General features: G+C 47.3%; 2 protein-coding genes across 4 annotated transcripts in view; one reads left to right on the top strand and one right to left on the bottom strand.

Moving 5' to 3' along the window:
• STAMBPL1 (STAM binding protein like 1) overlaps positions 1 to 858 on the top strand; it is a 46,766-nt gene extending 45,908 nt beyond the window's left edge. For all 3 annotated transcript variants that reach the window (XM_069101763.1, XM_069101765.1, XM_069101764.1), the window contains one exon: positions 434 to 858. In XM_069101763.1, coding sequence (XP_068957864.1) covers positions 434 to 490 — 57 coding nt within the window. In that variant the 3' untranslated portion in view covers positions 491 to 858. The remainder of the gene's footprint in view (positions 1 to 433) is intronic.
• An 11,822-nt stretch (positions 859 to 12,680) lies between these two features.
• LOC138172148 (actin, aortic smooth muscle) overlaps positions 12,681 to 22,901 on the bottom strand; it is a 14,558-nt gene continuing 4,337 nt past the window's right edge. Inside the window, exons 2-9 of the mRNA XM_069101762.1 lie at positions 20,469 to 20,628; positions 17,800 to 17,928; positions 16,644 to 16,754; positions 15,850 to 15,934; positions 15,172 to 15,333; positions 14,499 to 14,690; positions 13,655 to 13,836; positions 12,681 to 12,934 (exon numbers count right to left, since the gene is read on the bottom strand). Coding sequence (XP_068957863.1) covers positions 12,791 to 12,934; positions 13,655 to 13,836; positions 14,499 to 14,690; positions 15,172 to 15,333; positions 15,850 to 15,934; positions 16,644 to 16,754; positions 17,800 to 17,928; positions 20,469 to 20,597 — 1,134 coding nt within the window. The 5' untranslated portion in view covers positions 20,598 to 20,628 and the 3' untranslated portion in view covers positions 12,681 to 12,790. The remainder of the gene's footprint in view (positions 12,935 to 13,654; positions 13,837 to 14,498; positions 14,691 to 15,171; positions 15,334 to 15,849; positions 15,935 to 16,643; positions 16,755 to 17,799; positions 17,929 to 20,468; positions 20,629 to 22,901) is intronic.

The raw sequence follows: 22,901 nt of genomic DNA, 5'->3' as shown, positions 1-22,901 counted from the left end.
TCCCAGGGCCATCATTCTCTTCATGACTCCTCTACTTCTCTGTAATTTAGGCTAATCCTGGGTCACATGGAAGTGGCCCCCTACTACAGGACTCCTTCTGGTCAGCACAGACATATCTGCTGACATTGCTCAGAGGGAGGACCCAATCCCCTTTTCACTCCAAGGCCCTTTTCTCCACATCATACTTTGCTTCTTTGTTTTTCCTCTGCCACCCTTTGGGTAGAAATAAGTGAAATAGCTTTTTTTTTCCAGTGGTTGTAAGGAAAACACCCATGTACTCACTCCCCTTCCACCTTTAACCCTCTAATGAAAACCAACCTGTGGATGAGTCAAAACCCAGGGTTCTATCCAGATAAAATCAGGTGATAAATGTTAAAAGAATATTCACCTAATCAGATATTTTCAAACTCTAACAAATTGCTTTCTCCCCTAGACATGCAAGCATGTGATGGGCCAAGACATAAGCATCACAGTGCTGGACCTGAGGTGATGAAGCCCAAAGACAGATGGCATCCCAGGGAGATGCCCGAGTGCACGCAGACATGCGGCTACTGGATTTTCTTACAGTGTTTTCAGAACTGACGTTTTATATTTATACATTTTAGATCAGATGGTTTGATATTTATTGCTTTCACAAATTTTGCTGTTTTCTTTGGGGAATGTTCCAACTTGAGATGGAGCTCACAGTGACAATAAACTGGAATCTCCTCGTGTACCAAAAACAATGAATCGAGTTGGTAACAGCAGCATGGCAACTGGGGTGTCCATGCGAGTTGTCTGAGCTTTGGGGGTTTTCACCGAGGTCTTGGATTTTCCCTAATGAAGTGTTAAACCAAACAGTAAAGATTTCTGAGTAAACATTAGCAGACCTGCCATTTAAAGGGGGTGGTGGAACCCTATAACCAGCCCTGATGCCCTTCTGATACCATTGTGTTCAATCTCAGCCTTTGGTGTGACCAAACTGGAGCAAAGCTCACAATACCCAAAGGCTGACTCTGAAAAGAGACCATTCATTTTACGGACACCAGAAAGCATGTGTTTAGTGGGAGAACTGCAAACTCATCAAGACATGAACTTTAAACATAAATGAGGAGGAGAAGAGAGAATGTGAGTGAAACCAGAAAGCCAGATTCTGTAGAACCACAAAACTGGCATTTAAGGGAAAACACAATGGAGAAGGTGCCACTTCTCAGCAGATCGAGAAAAATGCTTATGGTCTCAGATGTCTGTGTAACCTTGCCAAGAATGTGGTCAGTAAATAGCCTATCAATCTTTCAGTAAGCAACAATTAAGCACCTGCTGTGTCCCAGGCACTGTGCTCAGCATTACAGCCATTCCTCCCACATCGAGACTTTCCCCATCCTTTTGATAAAACCAGCAGGTAAATGCAACCTTACAGCTATCACCACCAAAACGTGGTGAAACGAGGCTTGTGAATACAATATGATAATGGGAGAGTATCCCAAGTTCTGAAAACAACAGCAGATTTAACAAAAGGGGGGAGGGGGCTGGGAGGGCTGCATTGAAGATGGATGTGAATGGAAAGCCCGAAACGAAAACTGGAAGGACCATGGTGAGTGTTTGAGTGAGGAGCAGAGAGTTTCCTTCTCCTACAAGAGGGGGGGGGGGGGGGGGGGACAGATGTTGGTAATAGGAGACTTTGGCCCTCTGGGATGGCTAGCTTCCAAGCCTTTGATGGGCCACCATGTGGTAGAGGGAAGAGGCTCGTTCTGCTTAGCGTAACGGGAGAAGTAAGACTCGGCAGATGCTGCAAAGAGGGCAGTGTATGACCAGTCCAAAGGAAAAGTTCCTAGTGCTTAGAGGTGCCCCAAGTGGGATGGGTGCCTCCAGAGGCGGTGGGGAGGCAGGATGGATGGACACCTCCAGAGGCAGTGGGACCTCGTCAGCGGATGTCCTTGAACAGAGGCTGGACAGAGAGGGGGCGGAGGGGACCCACGCTCAGGGATGGAGTGGCCCAGGTTTGAGGTTCCTCACCTCTCTTCTGTGCACCATGGACCCCTTCTCAGCATCATGCTTTTAAATTAAAATCCATAATATTACTTAGTATTACTAAGGGATCCAATTCTATTGAAATACAAAAATATTTTTGTAAAAACAATGAACTTTGATTATGCTGATGATAATAATAATAGCTAGCATTTATATGGCACTTTAAGCCTTCCAAAATATTTTACCTATGTTAATTCATTTGATCCTCACAACAGCTCTGTGAGGTAGGTGCTATTATTAGCTTCATTTTTCAGAGGAGGAAATTGAGGCTGGGAGAAGTCAAGTGACTTTCTCAGGGTCACACATAGTGTCTGAGGCTGGATTTTAACTTAGGACTATCTCTAAGATTTCTTTCAGTTCTGAGATTTTGTAAGTCTGTGACCTAAAGTCTGAGATTAGTGAGAAGATAGTAAAAGAAGATTTCACCACCCTGAGATCCTAGGTCATTCTTCAGTCAATTATTAATCGCAAGTTTTTTTTTAATGATTTTATTGTTTTGTTTTTGTTGCCTCTAATTCCAACTCTCTCTCTCTCTCTCTCTCTCTCTCTCTCTTTCTCTCTCTCTCCCTCCTCTCTGTCTCTGTCTCTCTCTGTCTCTGTCTCTCTGTCCCCCCACGTCCTCACTTATCCCTTGTAACAACCTGCCAACACACCAGCTCTATTTGACAGTGTATTTTGCTGTGTCTCACCCATAATCCCCCACCTTTATTCAATGAAAATCTGGAGTTAGGACAAGCCACCTTTACAATTAATACACACAGATACTTTCCATGTCTTCCAAAGAATCATCTGACCAATTCACACAGCATAATATAGCAAGAGTGACAACAGGCCTAGACCTAGACTCAGGAGTCCTGAGTTCCAATCTGGACTCTGCCATTTTCTACCGTTGTGCCCTTAATCCCTCCCCTCTCTGGAACTCCGTTTCTTCATCTATATAATGTAGTTGGGCAGCCCTGCTGAGTTGCTCTCTCCTCCCTATTCACCTCCCAGGTGATTTCGAAGGCTGGCCTGGCGAACGGGCTGGAAGCTCAGGAGGTGAAGGGGGCAGGGAGCTCCCATGCTCCAAGAGCTCTCTGGGATGCTGCTCCTTGGTTTCTGTGGCCCTTCAGAGCTCCCCAATGTCTTCCTGGAGGGATCTCAGCACGAGTCTGGCTGGATTCCCTGTGTCCTGATTACATTTTGAGGAGAAAGGTTTTCCACCCAAAATGGAGCCAATAGACAGCGCCTAGGTTGGACGAGATGCTTATGGAGACCCAACTCTTCTAACTCTCCAGCTCTCAAAGCAAACTGCGCAACATTGTTCCAAGACCCAGAACCTGCAAAGGTTATATGACCTGAAAGGTTAGTGGCTGAGAGCAGGCCAGCGGCCGGCAAGGAGCCGGAACAAGGGGACTGATGCAAATCAATTGGAAAGTAAGAGCATTCTGCCTCATGGTTTCCAGAGAGACCCAAAAGGGAGCTATAGGGAGGCAGTCAGACAAAGCAGCCAGCATCCTTTTGGAAGAACCAATTAGGAACAAGTTGACCTACCCCCCAGTAGAACCATTATCTTTCCTGAGAAGCGTGTGGATATCCTGCTGCCCCTGGCAACTCCAACTTTCTTCTTTTGAAATTGTTCTTTCTTTCCCAGAGGCAAAAGTCTCTCTGGGGCCCTGCTTCATGTCTACCCCAAAAAGAAGACAATTTTTGGCTTTGCCCCTCAGCATCTGAGAGCTGGTGGTATTTCTCAGCCTCACATCAACTACTTTTTGGTTCTTTACTCTGGTGTATTCATGTTGGGAGAGAGCTGGAAGTATATCCCTCCATTGGTAGAGGGAGGTAGGGGAGAAAGGACCGCTGCCATGACCTCAATTATTTCCTTCTTTGGGGAATCTCCCTGGGCTTCAGTTTTCCTTCCTGGGGAGTGTTAGCATTGGACTAGATGACCCCTGAAACTCCTTCTAGCATCTTACGTAAAAGAAAAACATAACAGTTTCAAACATAGTACGTGTTTAAGCATAACTAAAAAGTATGAGATAAGATGAGAGAGAGGTCATTTCTAAGTGGGAGGATTACGGAAGACTTTATAGAGAATGTGGCAGGTGAACTGAAGCTTGAAGGAAAAGAAGGACTTGGAAAGGCAGAGATGAGGAGAGTGTGCTCTAGGCATAGGAGATGAGAGTGCATTGAGGCAGGAGAAGGCATGTGGAGGAGAGAGGGGCAGCATACTATCCTGATAGCCAGCAGATGGTTATGATGGCTGACAAATCAGCGCGATGCCCGACACATCATCATGATGGCTGGCGAGCTGTCCTGAGAGCTGGTACAGCAGCATAATAACTGGCACGTTTTCACGATGACATTTTGCTAGGGGACAAATTGTCACAATAGCTAGCACACCGTTGTGATAACCAGCACAGCATCATTCTAGAAGACATATCATCATGACTGCCAACACCTCACTGACGGGCGCCCACTCATAATAGGCAGCACGTTGTCAATGTCTGGATCCACAGAAGGTGGGATGTTGGCCAAACCTACCATGAAATCACCTTCCAAAGCAGAATATGAGTGAGGTGTAACTGGGTAAGAGTTCATCTGAAAAAGATCTGCGGAATGAGTGGCTTACAAGCTCAGTATGATACATCAAACAAAAAATCTAACTCGGTTCAGTTCCACAAACAATGCTTGTGGGTGCCCCTTGCGGACAAAAATGAAACAATCCCCTGATTCAAGGAGTTTACACTATGTGAAGGGGAAACATTTTCACAGGGAAGTTGATACAAAATGTATCGACTAAGCTTGGGGGAAGAGGGGACACTAACTATCTCAAGAAGCAGGAAATGTGCTTTGTAGGAGGCGGTGCCTGAGCAAAGCCCAAAAGGACTCCGGATCCTGCAGGGCTGAGGGGAGGAGGAGCCAAGTACCTTCTCACAGGCTATGAAAGCCTGGGTCTGGGCCTGGGCCACTAAGGTGGCCAAGGGAAGGCTGGGGACAGGCAGCTTGGCCAGAACAGGCACTGAAGGAGGACCACCAATAGGGAGTCAGCCTGGAGAGGTCGCTGAGAGCCAGCTGACAGAGGGTTCTGAATGCCGATGTGCATTTTCCCCAAGAGGCCAGAGGGAACGAGCAAAGCTTCTTGTGCAGGGAGAGATCAGACCCGAGCTTTAGGAAGATTTTCCTAGCATCTGTGCTGACTTGACTGGCATTGAGAGAAGCATGTTGTCCAATTGGAGGGGGAGAGGGGGAAAGAGGGAGTAACTGTAATGGCAAACAAAGAAGTACTTAGCACCTTGTTTCAGCTATTTAATTATTTAGTTATGTTATAACATTGTGAATGCTGTACTTTGGCTTCTGTGAATGTTTTGCTTGTTTCAGTTCAAGTTTCTTTTGAGCCTTGCCCATGATTATTCAAGTCTTTGTTAAGAAACAAGACTTGTGAAACCCACAGTGGGAGGAACTTGCTGATACAATAGGAAGGAGTGGAGCAGGGAGGAGCTAATGACCATATATAAGGAGAAGCCCAAGCTGGGAAAGAGCAGAATTGAGAAGGGGAACTTTGTGGTGGCCAGACACTCTGTGCGTTCTATTTGTGTTGACTTTTGTTTGTGATACTTAGTACAGAAGCCCTGGGACCTTACTGGAAGCCCTGAGAGACGATTTTCTTGTCTGTTTCAGAGGTCCTGGGACTACACTGATGATTTGTGTAGAGTTCTCAGACCTTGTTTGTGTATTTGTGTTGAGTTCTCAGACTTTGTGGTTCTGTGTTGATTTCACAGGCAGATAGTGAATTGATGATGGTTCTGGCAATGTGTGTGAATGTTGTTTTGACTCTGTTAAGCTTTGTCTTCCCAGAAACAGAAACTGTGAAGGACTTGAGGTGAACTAGACACTATGAGCTTCAAAGTGGAATGGCAACTGGAAGAGGAACTGGACAGCGAGCTGAGAGCTGCCTACCTTTGAATCCAGGTGACAGTTGGGTAAAGTCAGGCAAAAGCTGGGACCATGGAATAGGAACCATGGAATCTGAGAGCCAGCCTTGAGTCAAGATGAAAAGACCTCTCTATTTAGTGCTGACTGAGATCATGATTCAATGTGACCTAGGGGTGGAGAACTTTGACCTTTGTACTTTGTGTCCCTTAAGGAGGCTTGCTCCTTAAGGATAATTGAGTTAAGGATTTACTGAATGTTATCTTTTGCTTAAAGCTATGTGACCACTTTAGGGATAAGTTGTTATGTTATAACATTGTGAATGCTGTACTTTGGTTTCTGTGAATGTTTTGCTTCAATTTACTGCAGAATAAATGGAGAGTTCACTATACTATGCAATCAGGACCTTAGAGCTATTCACAGCAGCAGTTCTCTAGAAAGCTGCTCGTATTTGGCTTTACAGTAACACCCACCCTTCCCTGCCCTGGTCTTTCCATATTTGGAGTGCCGTTTCCTGTTATGTGGCCACATTGGGAGGGAGCTCATTGATATTTTGAGCATCCAAAGGACAACCAGAATAGCGAAAGGCCTGCAGACCCAGGTGTGCAGGAGCCAGCTTGAACAGGGCCAATTGTTAACTTTTCAAAGGGAGCATTTACACCCCAGAAATCAGCAAGTGCTACAAATCAGGGTTTTATTTATTATTTTGTTGGTTATCTAGACTTAATACAGTGACAGAAAAAAGTTAATGGAGATTAAATTTAAAAAGAGGTCAGGTCTACTTTCTTTAAAAGAACTGATTGTTAAACATTTACCAATGCACCCCTGTCTCCAGATCACGTCATATGAGTATTGGTGATAGGAACTGGGCACGTTTAGCCTTGAGAAGAAAAAGTCCAGGAGACATGATAGCTCTAGAAAGGTTTTTGCAGGACCATCTTGTGGAAGAAGGAATAGACATGTGTTTAGGCTTGAAGGGTAGACCCAAGAGTCCTGGTGGGAATTGCCCAGAAGCTGGTTTCAACTCAGTTTCAAGAAGAACCCTCTACAATGAGAGCCAGCCCCAAGCAGAAGGGGTCACAGGAGGTTCCCCCTTCTGAAGGTCAGAGGCTAATGACCACTTGGTGGGGATGTTCCAAGAAGGTCAGGTGACTTCCCAGGCAAAGAGTCAGTCAGAGAAGAGGAGATTGCTTACAGGGCACAGAGAGCCCCGCTGAGGCTCCATAATGTGCACTGGTTATGGACTCTGTCCGGGGGAACTTGCGGTTTATAGCAACATTCAGCTTCTTGGGAAAAGGAGCAGAAGGGGGAAGATGGGAGTGGCCCAGGTGTGAAGATTGTCAGGGCAGGAACAGGGGACCAAAAGAAGTCTGGGCATTCCAGAGTTGAGGACAGTCCTCTGTTGATAGGGCTAATTATACAGTCTGTGAATTGTTTAGCATAGAGGGAGAGGCTAGAACGTGGATTTGGACAGGGGGAACAGAAAGGAACTTGGGGACCAGAGATTGCGTGCTATAGCATCAATGAGATCAGACCCTAAAAAGGGTAACTGGATTGGGGGTTATGGGATCTGTCCTGTTGCTTTTCGTTCAGGGGACCATGATCAGGACACTTCCCCTGATGGGACTTCAGTTCCTCAGCTGTGAAAGGAGGGGTTTAGGTCAGAGGGTGACTGAGTCCCCTTTAGCCCTGACAGTCTGTGGTTAATGAAAAATAAAATCCACATTTACTAAGGCCATATGGGTTGGGTATTTTTAAATGGTGGGTTTATGGGATTTTTAAAAAAATCATCAATGTATTTAAGAATGACTAATAAAAAACTAGTGACAGTCAGTAAATTGTCTGGATTCCTGGGGTGAGTGCAGTGGCAGAATCCTGAGTTACGAAAAGGCAATAATGTGCGGTGGAGAAGATGTCTGAGTTGGAGCCAGCAGACTCAGGTTACCTTCCTGGCCCTGGCAGAAGGGAGAGAGAGAGAGAAAGGAGGGAGAGACAGACAGACAGAAAGGCAGAGACAGAGAAAAAGAGAGACAGAGAAAGAGATAGAGATAGAGACAGAGACAGAGAGCCACATCCTGGGAACACAGGATTCTTACTAAAGCACAGGGCAGTCCAGCTGTCTCCAAGGCCAATGAGGCTGATTCCATCAGCAAAGGGCTAACGTGACCTTAACCTCTGATTAAGCCAGAGGAGTAAGATGTCCAGAAAGTGTCTGCCTGTTGCAGTCAGCCTGACCCCAGCTCATAAATGCCTGTGAGGACCTGGTTCAGACTCCTATTTTTGTATGTGACCCCAGTTGGGCAAATCACCCTCCCTCTGTGGGCCTGTTTTCTCATCTGCAAAAGGGTATTTATTCCAACAGAGCCCCTCTCCAGCTCTGTCTCTGCAACCTTATCTATTTGCCATCTGGACCAAATGGACGTTTCACTTGTGAATCATTTCAGGGAAGCAAAAGCTCCTGTGCTGAGAGGCTGAGTTCTTACCAACAGCTGATTTGTCTCCTGCTTTAAGGACTGCAAAGTCCTTCAGAAGTATGATCTCATTTGAGCCCATGAGGCCAGGACTGTTGCTGTTGTTATTTTATTATTATTATTATTATTATCATATTACAGATGAAAATACTGTGGGTTAGAGAGTTTAAATGATTCAGGGACATGTGAATGCCCTGCACTGTGCTAGTGTCGGACATCGTGGGCCGGGGGGGGGGGGGGGGGATGGAGGAATGCTGTTAAATATTAACAATCAGCTCTAACTCAAGACATGCTTTTCACTTTAATATGCATCTTTAACATTTTCTCCAGCACTTTCTTAAGTCTCAACAATCACTAGGACCATAAACCAAGGCCTGAGATGCGGCTTTTGGTCATTTCCAGGGTGTAAATGCTCACACTGAACATTTAACAATCAGCTCTCCATATGAGCTGACTCCAGCACTTCTGCATCCCTCCCATGCCATAGGCTCCCAGGCCTCTCCCCTTTCTCCCCACTGAACCTGAGGCCCCCCACTAGACAGCAAAGCTCCCCAGTCCATGTTAGGGGCCTGCTTCTGCCTTCACCCTCGCCACCCTGCCACCAGCTCCTCCTTGCCACAGTCTGCCCCCATCCCACTGCCAGGCCCCACTGACCCCCTTCCTTACCGTGGGACATATTTCCTGAGCTCAAATGCCCCCTCCACCTTCTACACCCTCTGCACCTGCTCTCCCTCCCCAAATACCTTAGATTGATTTTATCTGTATCAAACATGTATGACGCTGTCCCCTTCATATGGAAACAGAAAAGGACATTGATGCCAGGAACACAGACAGTGCAGTGGAGTTGTAAGGTCCAAAGACTTGGATTCTAATCCTGTTTTTATCACTCCCGCCTATTTGGCCGTGGACAAATCACTTAAGCTCTTGAGGCGCTAGGTGATGCTATAGTGCACAGAGCCCTGGCCCCGACCTAAGTTCAAATCCAGCTTCAGACATTTACTAGCTATGTGACCCTAGGGAAGTCACTTCACCTCTCTGTGCCCTAACCTCCTCATCTATAAAATGAGAATGATAACAGCACTAACCCCAAGTGTTGTTGTGAAGATCAAATAAGATCTTTCTAAAACACAGTTCCTGGCACTCAGCAGGTGCTATATAAATGCCTATTCCCTCAAGCCTCACTTTCTCCATATGTAAAATGGGGGGAGGGAAAAAGGATGTCCTCAAAAATCCCTTCCAATCCTGGATCCCTGGACCTCTAACCCTGTAAAAATGGCACGTGGAGAACGGCTCAAATACTCACTTTTGAGGAGAAACAGGCTATTTCAAAGGGTCTGCTTGAATGCGTTGGAGGCACAAGCATTGAGGGAAGGTGAGAGGGCTGGCTGCCGAGTACTTTCTCCTCTTTAAAGGATGTAGCTAGGAAACTACAAACCAAAGAATTACTTGCGGTCAGTGAAAAAAAAAATCCTGTATTGTCTGTGTCACGGCAGCCACAGTTGTGGCTTTGGAGTTTCTCACCTCAGGTCAGTGGCTGGTGGACAGAAGAGGGTCTGGTGAGGCTGGATCAGAAGAATAAGCTGGGCGAGAAGGTTAGGTGTTTGGGCTGTTCTCCACATGCTACTTTTATAGGACAGAGGTCCAGAGATCCAGGACTGGAAGGCACTTAGTAAATGCCTGGGACAGAGCTCCGGCTGCCCCATCCTGGTTTCAACTCTGCCCTTTCTTAGGTTCTAGCCCTTCTAAACAGGGAAATGAAGGGGTCTATTATGGAAGCCAGAGCCACTTAGAGAAGGTGCTATCTGGAGGAGGGGTCAGAGAGACCCTTCTCTCCCCTGGGTGAGTCAGATCTTCCCTCTGAAGCAGCCAAAGGGTGAATGAGCTCAGTGAACAGCTAAGTTCTTTCCGATTAGAGGAGGTTAAGGTTGAAGAAGGGCTTGGAGACTCTACCCAATTCACCCAGGCTCCCATCATGGCCTTTGGACACTCCAGGCTGCATTAGTCACTCTTGGAAGGAAACTGACTCTGATATAAACACTCTGATGACTTCCAGATGTGGACGGCAGCCAGTTCTCCCTCCTCTAGGAAAAGGCAGTACCGTGTAGTGGTTTTACCAGCAGTAGAATCCATCATTTGTTTCTGCATCGAACCTCAGCACCAAGAGGGTGTGAGTGATGGCCCTGTCTGTGCAGGTGAGTCAAAGTTGACCTCACCCTGGTGCTTTAATGTTTGCAAACATCATCATTGCTCTGGTTTCATCCTCACGACAGTTGTGTGAGATCAGAAGTGGGAGCCCTGTCACCTGATCCTGCCCCCCCCATTGCCAATAGCATGGCCTTAGACAAGTCAGCCCTCCCCTTGCCTCAGTTTCACCATATGTAAAATCAGGGGTGTCACCTGGGCCTCTCTAAGGTCTCTTCCTGACCAGAATCCCAGAGTCCCTTTCATATCTCCAGCAGCTGCATTTCTGTATCTAGTTATATGCACGTGGTCTCCCCCTTAGACCAAACTCCTTGAGAGCAGGAACTGACTTTTGTCTTTCTTGTCTGGCTCATAGTAGGTGTGCAAAAAACCTCATTGACTGACAAAAAAGCATTGGTTAAAAAAGAATGTGTGGCCTTGGGCCAGACCATTTTACAAATAAGGAAACTGAGGTACTAAAAGGTCAAGTCACTTGTCCAAGGTCAATGTCTGAGCCAGGATTTGAACTCAGATCTTCCCGATTCCAAATTGAGAGCCTTCTCCACTATCCCACAGTGCATCTCTGAGCCTATGTCCTCTCCTCAACCATAAAATGAGGTGGTCAGACTCAGTGTTCTTTCTAGCTCAGAACTAAGGATCAAATATTCCCTATCATCCCTTTGGGGTCTAAAATGCCATGACCCTTTGTCCTTTCACAGTAGGAGCTACATTGGGTCCCTCCCACTGCATGTTCCCTGGGGTAGACTCCAAGCCAACTCTGCCAATGCTGACTTTGTTGGTTTTGTTTTAACTAGACCTGTGATTTCACTTGGTGAGGAAATTCCCTTTACCAAATCATTCAAGCCCCAACTCTGCAATTTGTTCTTAGAGAGTGGTTTGGGGGACCAAGAGGGTAAGTGACCTACCCAAGGCCACACAGCCAGTCAGTGTTAGAGGCAGGGCTTGAAGCCATCTTTTCCCCCCAGAGGTCAGAGGTCTCTAACCATCACACCACCCTGCCTTTTGACACTAAGCTTCAAGAATTCTGCATACATACCCCTACCACACCCATTAAACTTCAGATTCTTTCTCCTGTCCCTGACCATTTAACCAGGAAGCCTGACACGATGGGAAGGGCACTCTCCCATGTGATTTCTGTTCATAACATGCCCTTCCATAGGTGCTCCAAAGAGGATCCAGCCAAAGGACCAGAAGGCTTCCTCTGGGCCTTGGAATGTTCTGTGGACCCTAGAGCAGCATCACCCGATCGCGTGGTCCTGGGAAGCAGAAGGCTGGGGCTCTTGGCCCGTCCCCTCCTCTTGCTTGCTGTGAGATCTTGGGCAGATTTCCCAGTGTCCCCAAAGTTCAGAGTCTTCATGAATAAAATGAATGGGGAGGGGAGTAGAGAAAGAGATGAGCATGTATGAAGTATGGCGTTATGGAAAGAGCAGAAGACCAAAGTCCTAGCTGTGCTACTAACATGTTAGCTGGTGCGGGGGATAGAGCACTAGGCTGGAGTTCAAGTCCAGCCCCAGGCAGTCACAGGCTTCGAGACCCAGGGCAAGGGACTTCACCTCTCATCTTCCTCATCTGTAAGATGAGGAGTTTGGACTGGAGTGCCCCTAAGGCCTCTTCCAGCTCTAAATCTGTGACTCCAAGCTATGAACCATGTGACCTTGGGCAACTCCCTTCCTCCCTCCCCCCCACCCACCCAAGGCTCACTTTTCTTATCGGTAAAGGGACAGGGCTGAACCACATGACTTCCAGTTTTAAATCCACGGAGCTGAAGAATGAATATTGAGACAAACGCTTTTCTGCGTCCTGGTGGGCGTTTGTAACCCTGAGCTCCGCAGAGGCAGCGCAGGACCCCAGAAAGCTCAGGGGATGCGGAATCAGGAGCGGGGAGTTAACTCTGCTTAGGAGTGATTGACCCTGGCTCAGTCCCCAAGGGGAGGAAACCGAGACCCCTGCCGGTGTCATAGCCTGCTCTCCCACAGGAGGGCATCCTGGCAGCAGTGGCCGAGGCCAAGACTGGCAGGGAGCCTCTGGCAGGGAGCCAGGCTGACCATCGCCAGCCTCGGGGCTGAGGCTAAGAAGCACGCATCGTCCAGTGAGAGCCTTTATTCAGAACGTTTGGGAATGGAGCTGCAAGCGGGGATTCCTGACTACGTTCACAGTTGTGTGCAGAGGACAGACGGGCAGCAAAGGGAAAAGCCTTAAAAGCATTTGCGGTGGACAATGGAGGGGCCAGCCTCGTCGTACTCCTGCTTGCTGATCCACATCTGCTGGAAGGTGGACAGAGACGCCAGGATGGAGCCGCCAATCCACACGGAGTACTTGCGCTCTGGAGGAGCGATGATCTGGGAGGAGGGACGGCAAAAACAGAGACGGGCTGGGGATGGAGATACAGGAGCGCCGCTGACGCCGCGCTCCAGGGACCCCCGGAGCCTTGGCCACGGGGCTCAGCTCCCACCTCTGGGGCTGGCCCCGCGAGATTCTGGGCCAGAGAGAACCTGTTTCCTCATTTTTAAAAAGAAGGTCCGGGACCAGACCAATCCCTCATCCAACCAGACAACCTTGCTTTAGAGATGAGGAAACTGAGGCCTGAGGAGGTCCAGAGACTGCCTGAGTCACGCAGGCAGCCAATGGCAGAGATGGGATTGAAGCCCCACCCCCAGCTCCAAACCCAGTATTCCTTTCACTGGACCAAGCTTCATCTGCACCTCTTAGCTAAGGACCCGGCAAAGCAAACCCAGAGAGACCCTCCTTCGGAAGCCTGTGGGTCCCACACTGACCCTTTGTGTACTAAAATGCTCAGAACAGACCTGAACATTTCCCAAAGAATCATTGACACTCTCTGGAACTCGATTCCTAGTATACTTAGATGACCTCTAAGTTCCTTCCCCACTCTCCATGTGATTCTGAAACCAAAGGGTTTCTGGGAATTCCTTCCCATTCTGGCACTAGGACAAACCATTCAGGGTCACCTTGGTGGTCCTCAAATTCTATTCAGGGTCAGGCTGCAGAACTGGGGCTCTGTGGACGGGGGGAGGGCTAGGGGGCAAGGCATCTCCCCTTACCTTGATCTTCATGGTGCTGGGTGCCAAAGCTGTGATCTCCTTCTGCATCCGGTCTGCGATGCCCGGGTACATGGTGGTGCCCCCCGACAGGACGTTGTTGGCATAGAGGTCCTTCCTGATGTCGATGTCACACTTCATGATGCTGTTGTAAGTGGTCTCATGGATGCCTGCAGACTCCATTCCTGGGAGAAGGAAGCCACAGGGGCCACATCATTGAAGGGACCACAGGAGTCACCACAGGTTGGAACAACAAACATTGCAGCTAGAGGTAGGGACCAGGTTTCTCTGAGAACCAGAGTCCTCGGAAAAGTTAGGATGGTAGTCTTTTCACAGCTTAACCCACGAGGAAAAACTGCAGATCATAAATGCCCTCCGGAAATAGGAGTCCCGATTAATCAACCTCGCAGAGGACATCATCATAAATAATATTAGAGAAGGGGGCGGCCAGGTAGCACAGCAAGTAAGAGCACCGGCTCCAGTGTTGAGAAGATCTGGAGATCAAATCCCGGGCTCAGACACTTAGCACCCACCCAGAAACACCTGGCCGTGCAACCTTGAGCAAGTTACTTAACCCCAATTGCTTAGGGGCGGCCAGGTGGCTCAGCGAGTAAGAGCACCGGCTCCAGTGTCGGGATGACCTGGATCAAATCCGGGCTCAGATACTCGGCACCACACCCAGAAATAACTGGTCGTGTAACCTGGAGCAAGTTGCTTAACCCCGATTGCTTAAAAAATAATAATAATAATATTAGAGAAGAATAACTAGCATTCCTATTGCACTCACTATGTGCTAGGCACAGAAAAAGGCCTTGTTGCTGCCCAAGAAAAGCCCCGAGGTTCTTACCGATGAAGGAGGGCTGGAAGAGGGTTTCTGGGCAGCGGAAACGCTCGTTCCCAATGGTGATCACCTGGCCATCGGGCAGCTCGTAGCTTTTCTCGAGGGAGGAGGAGGAAGCGGCTGTGGCCATCTCGTTCTCAAAGTCCAGAGCCACGTAGCAAAGCTTCTCCTTGATGTCCCGCACAATTTCCCGCTCAGCTGTCAACAAGAGTCAACCCTCAGCATTCCAGAGAGGGGAGCCCAGGCTCAGGTGCCTAAGGTCATCCTCTCTCTCTCCCATCCTTTCACGGCACTCTGAAGTCAAGTACCTGGGGGGCAGGGGGTTCCCTTCCTTCACAGGAAGGAGATGAACCTTGAGAGGGGGAAGGACATGACAATGGCCAAGCTGAGCCCCCTTCTTTGTAGAGGTGGAGGATGATAGTGAGATCACTGCATAGACTCTCAGACTTAATTCACATAGAAATTAGTTTTCTCAGCTGCTTTTTTCTCCCCTTTCCTGATCATCTTTTGTTATAAAAAAAAAAAAGGAAAGAAAGAAAGAAAGAGGACAAGAAAAGAAAGAGAAAGAGGGCAGTGCACAGACATATGGGGGGGGGAGGTGGATGCAAGAATAAAAGATATCAATCAACACTGAATTCGTGTTTTAAAGTGGGGGCAGAGCAGAGGGCGCATCCGGTACCGGTAGTCACAAAGGAGTAGCCCCGCTCAGTCAGGATCTTCATGAGGTAGTCGGTGAGATCACGGCCAGCCAGATCCAGACGCATGATGGCATGGGGCAGAGCATAGCCCTCATAGATGGGAACGTTGTGGGTGACACCATCTCCAGAGTCCAGCACAATACCTGAGGGGACAGCCACATGGAGGGGCATCACTGGGGGAAGGTCCCTTTCATTCAAGGTTAGTGGAGAAACACCAGGCCAAGCCCCTCATGGGTCAAGCGCTTATTTTCCAGGTGGATATGAAGTCAGGGGTTCAGCTTTTTACCCACTGTGAACAACTCACCCTATTTTTCCTTACTTTAATTCTTCAAGGATCTGTAACCTTTCAGTATGAACAATTTATTCACTAACACAGATTGCAACCTCTCTACGATTTAGTAGTCTGTCTTTTTAAATTGCTTTGGCCAAAAAAATTCATGGCTGGTCCTTGAATGACACACCTAGAGTTAGTATCTGGGGCTGGTGGGACAGAACTGGCCTCTTTTGGTGGAGGCTTCAAGAGCCCAGTCTCCCCTCTAGGACCCAATGGGCCATTGGACAGGTACATTATAGGAGCGCCCCATGTGTAATTGTAGCCAAAATAATAATAACCCTCCCTTCCTTCAAAGTGGGGTATCTGGGCCCTCTTGGTCACCTACCAGTTGTACGTCCAGAGGCATAGAGGGACAGGACAGCTTGGATGGCAACATACATGGCTGGCACATTGAAGGTCTCAAACATAATCTGCGAACAGAGGGCAAACCTTAGTATTACAGTCATTCCCACTAAAAATTCACTTGTTTTCAAGTGGACAGGAGTATTGAATGAAAAAGACATTCCACCTCTGGGGATAAAATGAAAACTCTGGGGGAGGTAGGTTGTTTCCTCTCTTTGCATTATATGAGGTGCTTCATAAAGGTTTCTTTTTTTTTTCAAGCAATTGGGGTGAAGTAACTTGCTCAAGGTTACACGGCCAGTTATTTCTGGGTGTGGTGTTGAGTGTCTGAGCCCGGGATTCGATCTCCAGGTCGTCCCAACACTGGAACCGATGTTCTTACTCGCTGAGCCACCTGGCCGCCCCTAAGCAATTGGGGTTAAGTAACTTGCTCAAGGTTACACGGCCAGGTGTTTCTGGGTGGGTGCTAAGTGTCTGAGCCCGGGATTCGATCTCCAGGTCTTCTCAACACTGGAGCCGGTGCTCTTACTTGCTGTGCTACCTGGCCGCCCCATCATAAAGGTTTCTTGAATAGAATTCACATACATTCACACTTACACACACCCTCTCTGTGTCTGTCTCTGCATCTCTCTCTCTCTCTCTCTCTCTCTCTCTCTCTCTCTCTCTCTCTCTCTCTCTCTCTCTCTCTCTCTCTCACACACACACACACACACACACACACACACACACACACACACAGGGCTGAATGAGAAGCCCCTTCACAGCAGGGTCCTGTACCTGAGTCATTTTCTCCCTGTTGGCCTTGGGGTTCAGGGGGGCCTCAGTGAGCAGAGTAGGATGCTCTTCTGGGGCCACACGCAGCTCATTGTAGAAGGAGTGATGCCAGATCTGCCAGGAGTCAAGGAAGAGAAAGGAGAGCTCAGGAGTAATTTTCATCCTTATGATCACAGGAGATCCTTCCTAGGCCCCTAGGGGCCACCTAATCATGGCATTGCCAGGAGGCTTCATAGTGGAAATATTAACACCACTTTGTAATTGATATCTGTGCCTTATTTTCCCTATTAGGTTCTAGGCTGTGTCTCCTACTTCTTGTTACAAGGTAGTAGGCTATGGATGCAGAAAAAAGCACACATTGTCATACATGGGCCAATTGGTTTTGCTTGATTTTACTATTTTTTTATTCTATTGGAGGTGGAGGTGGAGTGAGTCATTGGACAGTTAGAGCATCATTCGACATTTAAATAAATCATAATAATGAGACTGTAAGCTCCATATGGGCAGGGACCTTCTTCTTCATGACCCCTATGGTACCTGCATGAAAGTCATACATAGCAGCAATGTGACAGGGAAGGTGCTAGGCACAAAGGGTAAAGAGACAAAAATAATGCAACGCCTCCCCTCCAAGAGTTGAGGATTCCCATGTTCTGATAGCACTGAGATCTCCTCCTTGGGGATGTTTTCTCTGGTGAGGCAGATTGTAGCCCATCCAGTGCCCATCCCTCATCTATGTCCCAGGCTGAACACAGCGAGCATTCCACCAATGAACCTTAAATGAAGATTTTGGTGAACGGATGCCCGATGGGATGGAGTCATGCTGTACGAGGGTGATGTGTGTGTGTGTTTAGTTTTCTGTGTGTATCTTGGGTCCCTCCCATCTCCAAGAGAAAGCAAATTCCTCCAGAGTCAGTTTCACTTATTTTTTTGCACCCCCAGAGTCTGGCTTGGTGCCCAATTCTCATGAGGTGTTTAAAAACACACGCTGAGTTGAGTTGAGCAAGGCAGACTTCTCTGAGAAACATTTTCAAATGTTTCTCACTATCAGCTAAAGGTTGACCCAGAAACAGTCCAAAGGCCAAGCAGCCTGACCTCCTGGAGGACTAACATAAGCACACCTCATAACAATGGGCTGAGCCCTTGAGCCACCGGCCAGTACCTTCTCCATGTCATCCCAGTTTGTGATGATCCCGTGTTCTATCGGATATTTCAAAGTCAATATTCCTCTCTTGCTTTGTGCTTCATCTCCTACATAGCTGTCCTTTTGGCCCATGCCCACCATCACCCCCTGAAAAGTACAAGAAAGGAACAGTCATCCTCTTGAAAGACTTATGAATGAAGCTTAATTAGACAGTCCATGGGTCAAGTTCCGAGCCCTAGACACTTTTCTGGTTGAGTTCCAATGGGTTGGTGAGATGCAGATCTTCTCCCTGTGGGGGCTCTTGAGATTCTCCATTCAAGTTGTCAATAGCCCCAGTTTGTAGTGGGAACTTCAAAGAATCCAGATTCTTGGTGTTAGCAATCCTTAGCTGAAGTACACCCAAACTCCTCTGTACCATAGTAGATAGATTTTGTGAGCTGCTCTGACCAAAAGAAACCTCAGCTAATGGTGAACTTTCTGGTGAAGAGCATTTCAAAACTTAGCTAGATGAGACTTTGGCTAGGTGGATAAAAGACCAAGAGCTGTTTTTTTTCCAATTTGGTAGAATCTACCAAAAAATGTGCTGTATGGGCAGGGTTCTTGAGAGCCTGAGGATACCTCAGTGTCACACCAAGTCATCAGTGAAAGATGGGGGGGGGGGGAACCTATCTAAAAAGGGACATTTCAATCCCCAGTTACAGAGAGAATAGTATTGTCCAAATGATATGGAAAAAATTGTGACTGAATAGCCTCCTGAAACAGGTATGGGGCATATAGAAACGTAAATGAATGAAAAGAGAAGGGTAGAAAGAACATTTCCAAACTGGGCCTGGGATGGCCCTTAATAGGTCACTGCTTTCAAATATTTGGAGGTGGTAATGGCTCTGAGCATGGAGGACAACAAGAAAGGGCATCCCCCCTTTGAACCATTCACATCCTGTTGGGGATGTGGTGGGGGTGGGGGTGGCAAGACCCTCTGTCACATAGGATGTTAGCACTCCACATTGGTCCTAATGGTCAAGGAGGCTCCTTTTAAGCCAGTTATCTTAAATACAAATTGTTATGCAAACAACTGCACTGACCATGGACAGATCCCGGCTAGCCATCAAGACAGTTCCAGGTAACAGAAGTCTTTTAAAAATACTCCACATCAGGGTTATGTCTCTAAAGCCAGAAGGGGCCATTAAGACCATGTAATCCAGCTCCTCTATTTTACAAATTAGTTAACTGAGGCCCATGAAGGGCAAATGACTTTCCCAAGGCCACACAGGTAGTAAGCATCAGAGCCAAGATTTGAACCCAGGCCTTCCGTGGTGCCCATTGTGGCATGGAGATGACCCTGGGCTCTTTTAGATCCCAGTAATGTAATATGATGTGATGTAATGTAATGATGTAACAAAAAGATATTCATCCAATTCTATCAAAAATCATTCTCTCATATCCAGAGAATTTGGGGAGAGTGCTCTGATAGAACAATCTAGAACCATTCCATCCATCATCTCTAGAATCAGAAACACCTGGTAAGGAGGCAATGGACTGAAGACCCACTGCTCAGGTGTGTAGCTTCTGCTGAACCTGCAGGCACAGAAAGGCAACCACCATCACCCTTACAATTGCTCCAATGCCTCCGAAGTATGGCCCTCCTACAGGCCCCCAGGTGTTATGCTGGAAGACCTCAGACAAGAAGAGGGTTCTCTGAAGTCTCCAGATCAGCATAGCCAGACTTTCTTTATACCTGGAGGGGCCATCTGAGCCCTTCCTTTCTTTTCCAGTCACTATTTCATTCGTTCTGCTCAGAGCCATAATGGGCTGATCACGTGTGCACAGGCAAGGGCTGCATTGTCTCTCCCGTAAATACCAGAACCCTAGTGTAAACAGAAATATTGCCCCTGGACCCTTCCCATGCTGTGGTTCTGCTGAATCACCTTCCCTGCTGTGCCAACACCATCAATGAATGGAAACAAATTATGGTTGCCCTGATGGTTTCTTTATCCATCTTGCTTTCTCTTTTCCTACTTTATCCTCCCCCTCAAAAACAAAATAACATTGCATACGGCCAGCTTTGTTATTCCTCCATAACATTAAGTTCTTCTGGGTGGGGGAATTGTTTCTGTAGTTAGGAAAGTACCAAGGAAATCAGGAATATATAAATGTTTTTGGCGGCAATACTGATGCATGATGTCAGAAAATAAGGAGAATATGGCATGAGTTTTTCTAATTAATCCCTAGGTAATGTGCATCTGCCTACCTCAGTGTGCCACCTGTGCCTGTGTGGTGATTAAAAACCCAGTTAGATTCCTTTAGGCAGAGAGATGTGCAGTATCTGTGTGTATCGATGGGTAGCTGGGATGCAGGGGCTGAATCTGCATACATTTCACAGAACCACCACACCTCAGACCTGGAAGGGACCTCCAAGACCCACTGGCTGTCTTCATACCTGGACCAAAATCCCCTCCAAAACATCTCTGATGGGTGATCCTCCAGCCCCTGCTTGAAGCCCCCCAGGGACGAGGAAGCCAGCTCTCTCTGGTAGGACATAAATCTGACATCTGTCTCTCCATCAGTCTCTGGACCTTCCGTGCATTGTCCCAGCTCTTCCCTCTGAGACCAAGCCAAGGTCAGATTTCTATTGGATGCTCTGATTCTATTGTAATGTCTGAAGCCCCCACCCTTGTTGCTTGGCTCACCTGATGTCGGGGACGGCCCACAATGGAAGGGAAGACGGCTCTTGGGGCATCATCCCCAGCGAAGCCAGCCTTACAGAGCCCTGACCCGTTATCACACACCAGGGCGGTGCTGTCCTCCTCTTCACACATCTTCTGCAGCTGCTTCTTCACACAGGTCTGCCTGGAGAGAGAAGAAATCCACCCATCCCGGAACTGACCACCCGCGGGAAAACACTGTGCCGGACACCAAGTCGGCCTTTTTCACGGGTCACACAGGTGTGATGAGTCAGACCTGGCTGAGGGAGAGTTGCAGCTGCTGTTGAGCAGACTGAAACATCACAAACTCTCAGAATCTCCCGGTTGGGAAGGGCCTGAGCAGTCAGCTACTCCTCACTGTCCAGAATCTCACTATAATACACTTGGGCTTCAGCCGGCGAGTCTTTTTGTAAAGATCTCCTGTGAAGGAGGACCCTTTCCTCCATACTGGGGACCTCCGGGTGGAACGGTTTACTAGCTATGTGAACTCAGTGACAAGTCACTGAGAGCTTCAGTTTCCTTATCTAAAAATGGGGTTGAGGATACTTCCCTCCAAGGGATGTTGTGGGAAAAGCCCATTGTAAACTCTGAGGTGCTCTAGGAAGGATCTATTCACAAGGCTACTTTTAAAAGCACCTGGACACAAAATCTGATTTCCTATTTCACTGATTTACTTTCTTTTAAAAAAAAGATTCCCACAAAAAGAAAGAAAGAAAGTAATAAAGGAAGTATGGAAGGAAGGAAGGAAGGAAGGGAGGGAGGGAGGGAAGGAAAGAAAGAGTGGGAGGGAAAGAAAAAGAAAGAATGGAAGAAAGGAAGGAAGAAAACTAGCTTTATGTTTAGAAATCATTATATATAGAAGGCAGTAGTAAATATTTAAAAGAAATTAAAATCTCCTCTAAATCATTCCATTCTAGACCCATGATTTTACTGATGTCTGGAACTTTCGTTAGTGTGCATAGACTCCCTCTTCCAATGCAGATTGGCTTCTGTGCTGAGTCTCAGAGACCTGCCTGGAGCATTGTGAAGTGATGTGGCCTGTCCAGTCAGGATATCAGAGATAGAATTTGAACTCAGGTCATTCTGACTCAGAGAGAAGTTTTCTGTCCATTATGCCACAATGCCTTTCTACCTAAACATTGAAGAAATCACTTTAAATTTGACTCCTTTATCTTCAGTAAACCAGTTCAATTTAGCAGCCAAAATTTTTTTAATTTCAACCAACATGATTAAATGTCCATTGGGGGAGATTGAGATTGGGATTGGGATTAGACCCAGTCCTTGACCATCTGGGTGCACAGTCTAGTAGGATGTGTGTCATTGTGTGTGGTCCGAGGGTATGGCTATGGACTGCCTGGGAGAGAGTGGCATTGGTGTTGGGCTCTAAAAGTTGAGGAAAGATGAAGCTGGCAAACACCAGGAGTGAGGGTATTTTAGGCACGGAGAACAGACCAGTCAACACTTCCTGGGGAACGTTCTCTTATCTGAGCATCTGCAGTCCATATTGATGAGTATAAGTGGCTTGTGAGTAGAAATTGTTTCATTCCGTGTATGTTTCTCCCTAGTGACTAGAACATAATGGGTGCTTAATACATGCTTGCTTTATTGATATTTTTCCCACTTCATTAAAACTCCAAGGGTATGCAGGGCAGCTTGATAACATTTCAAAGGGCAGGAGTGGAGTCCTGAATGGACCACCTAGCCTATTCCTCTCATTTTACAGATTTATCTGTAGAAACCAAAGCTCAGAGAGGGAAAAGAATTTGTCTTTGGCCACACAGCAAGTTAGTAGCAGAGCCAAGCCTAGAATCCAGGGCTTTTGACTTGCACTTCATGACCCTTTCCACTATCCTGAACATCAACAGAAGAGATGCAGGCAAAGACTTTAAGGGGAAAAAAGCCCTGCCACTGGCAGCATGCAGTGGGTCAAGAATTCAGATTTGGGCAGGGCACAGTATCCTAACTCAAGACCTGAAAGGGACCTTGGGGTCACATAGTCCAGCAGAGGATAAAATTGAGGCTCGAGTGGTTTAAGTGACTTATGTAATATCATACCAGTAGTAGATACTTCCAGTAGGATTTGAACCCAGAGTCTCTGACTCCAGAGTCAATGGTCATTTCACTCACTGTACCTCTAAATAAAATGGGTTACCAGCAGTTAGGTTAAGTGACTTCTAGGGAATGGGACTTCAGAAGCCATTCAATTTTGTAATTGGCAGAGTGTTGGGATTCATAGTTACAAGGAGTGGTCCAGAGGGATCCAAAAGCCTGAAGGCTCAGGGAAAATTCCCTTCTCAAGTAAATAAAAACAAAAATCTCTTTTGGATAATTCAATCCAAAAGCAACGTTTAGGAAAAGAAGGAGGGAGGAAGGAAGGAAGGAAGGAAGGAAGGAAGGAAGGAAGGAAGGAAGGAAAGA

This window comes from Petaurus breviceps, unplaced genomic scaffold, assembly GCF_028583685.1.
Source record: "Petaurus breviceps papuanus isolate PSGF00001 unplaced genomic scaffold, PetGlider_PUasm1.0 490, whole genome shotgun sequence".
Lineage (NCBI taxonomy): Eukaryota > Metazoa > Chordata > Mammalia > Diprotodontia > Petauridae > Petaurus > Petaurus breviceps.
The sequence above is the reverse complement of the archived record's forward strand: the minus strand, read 5'-3'. Positions and strand labels throughout refer to the sequence as shown.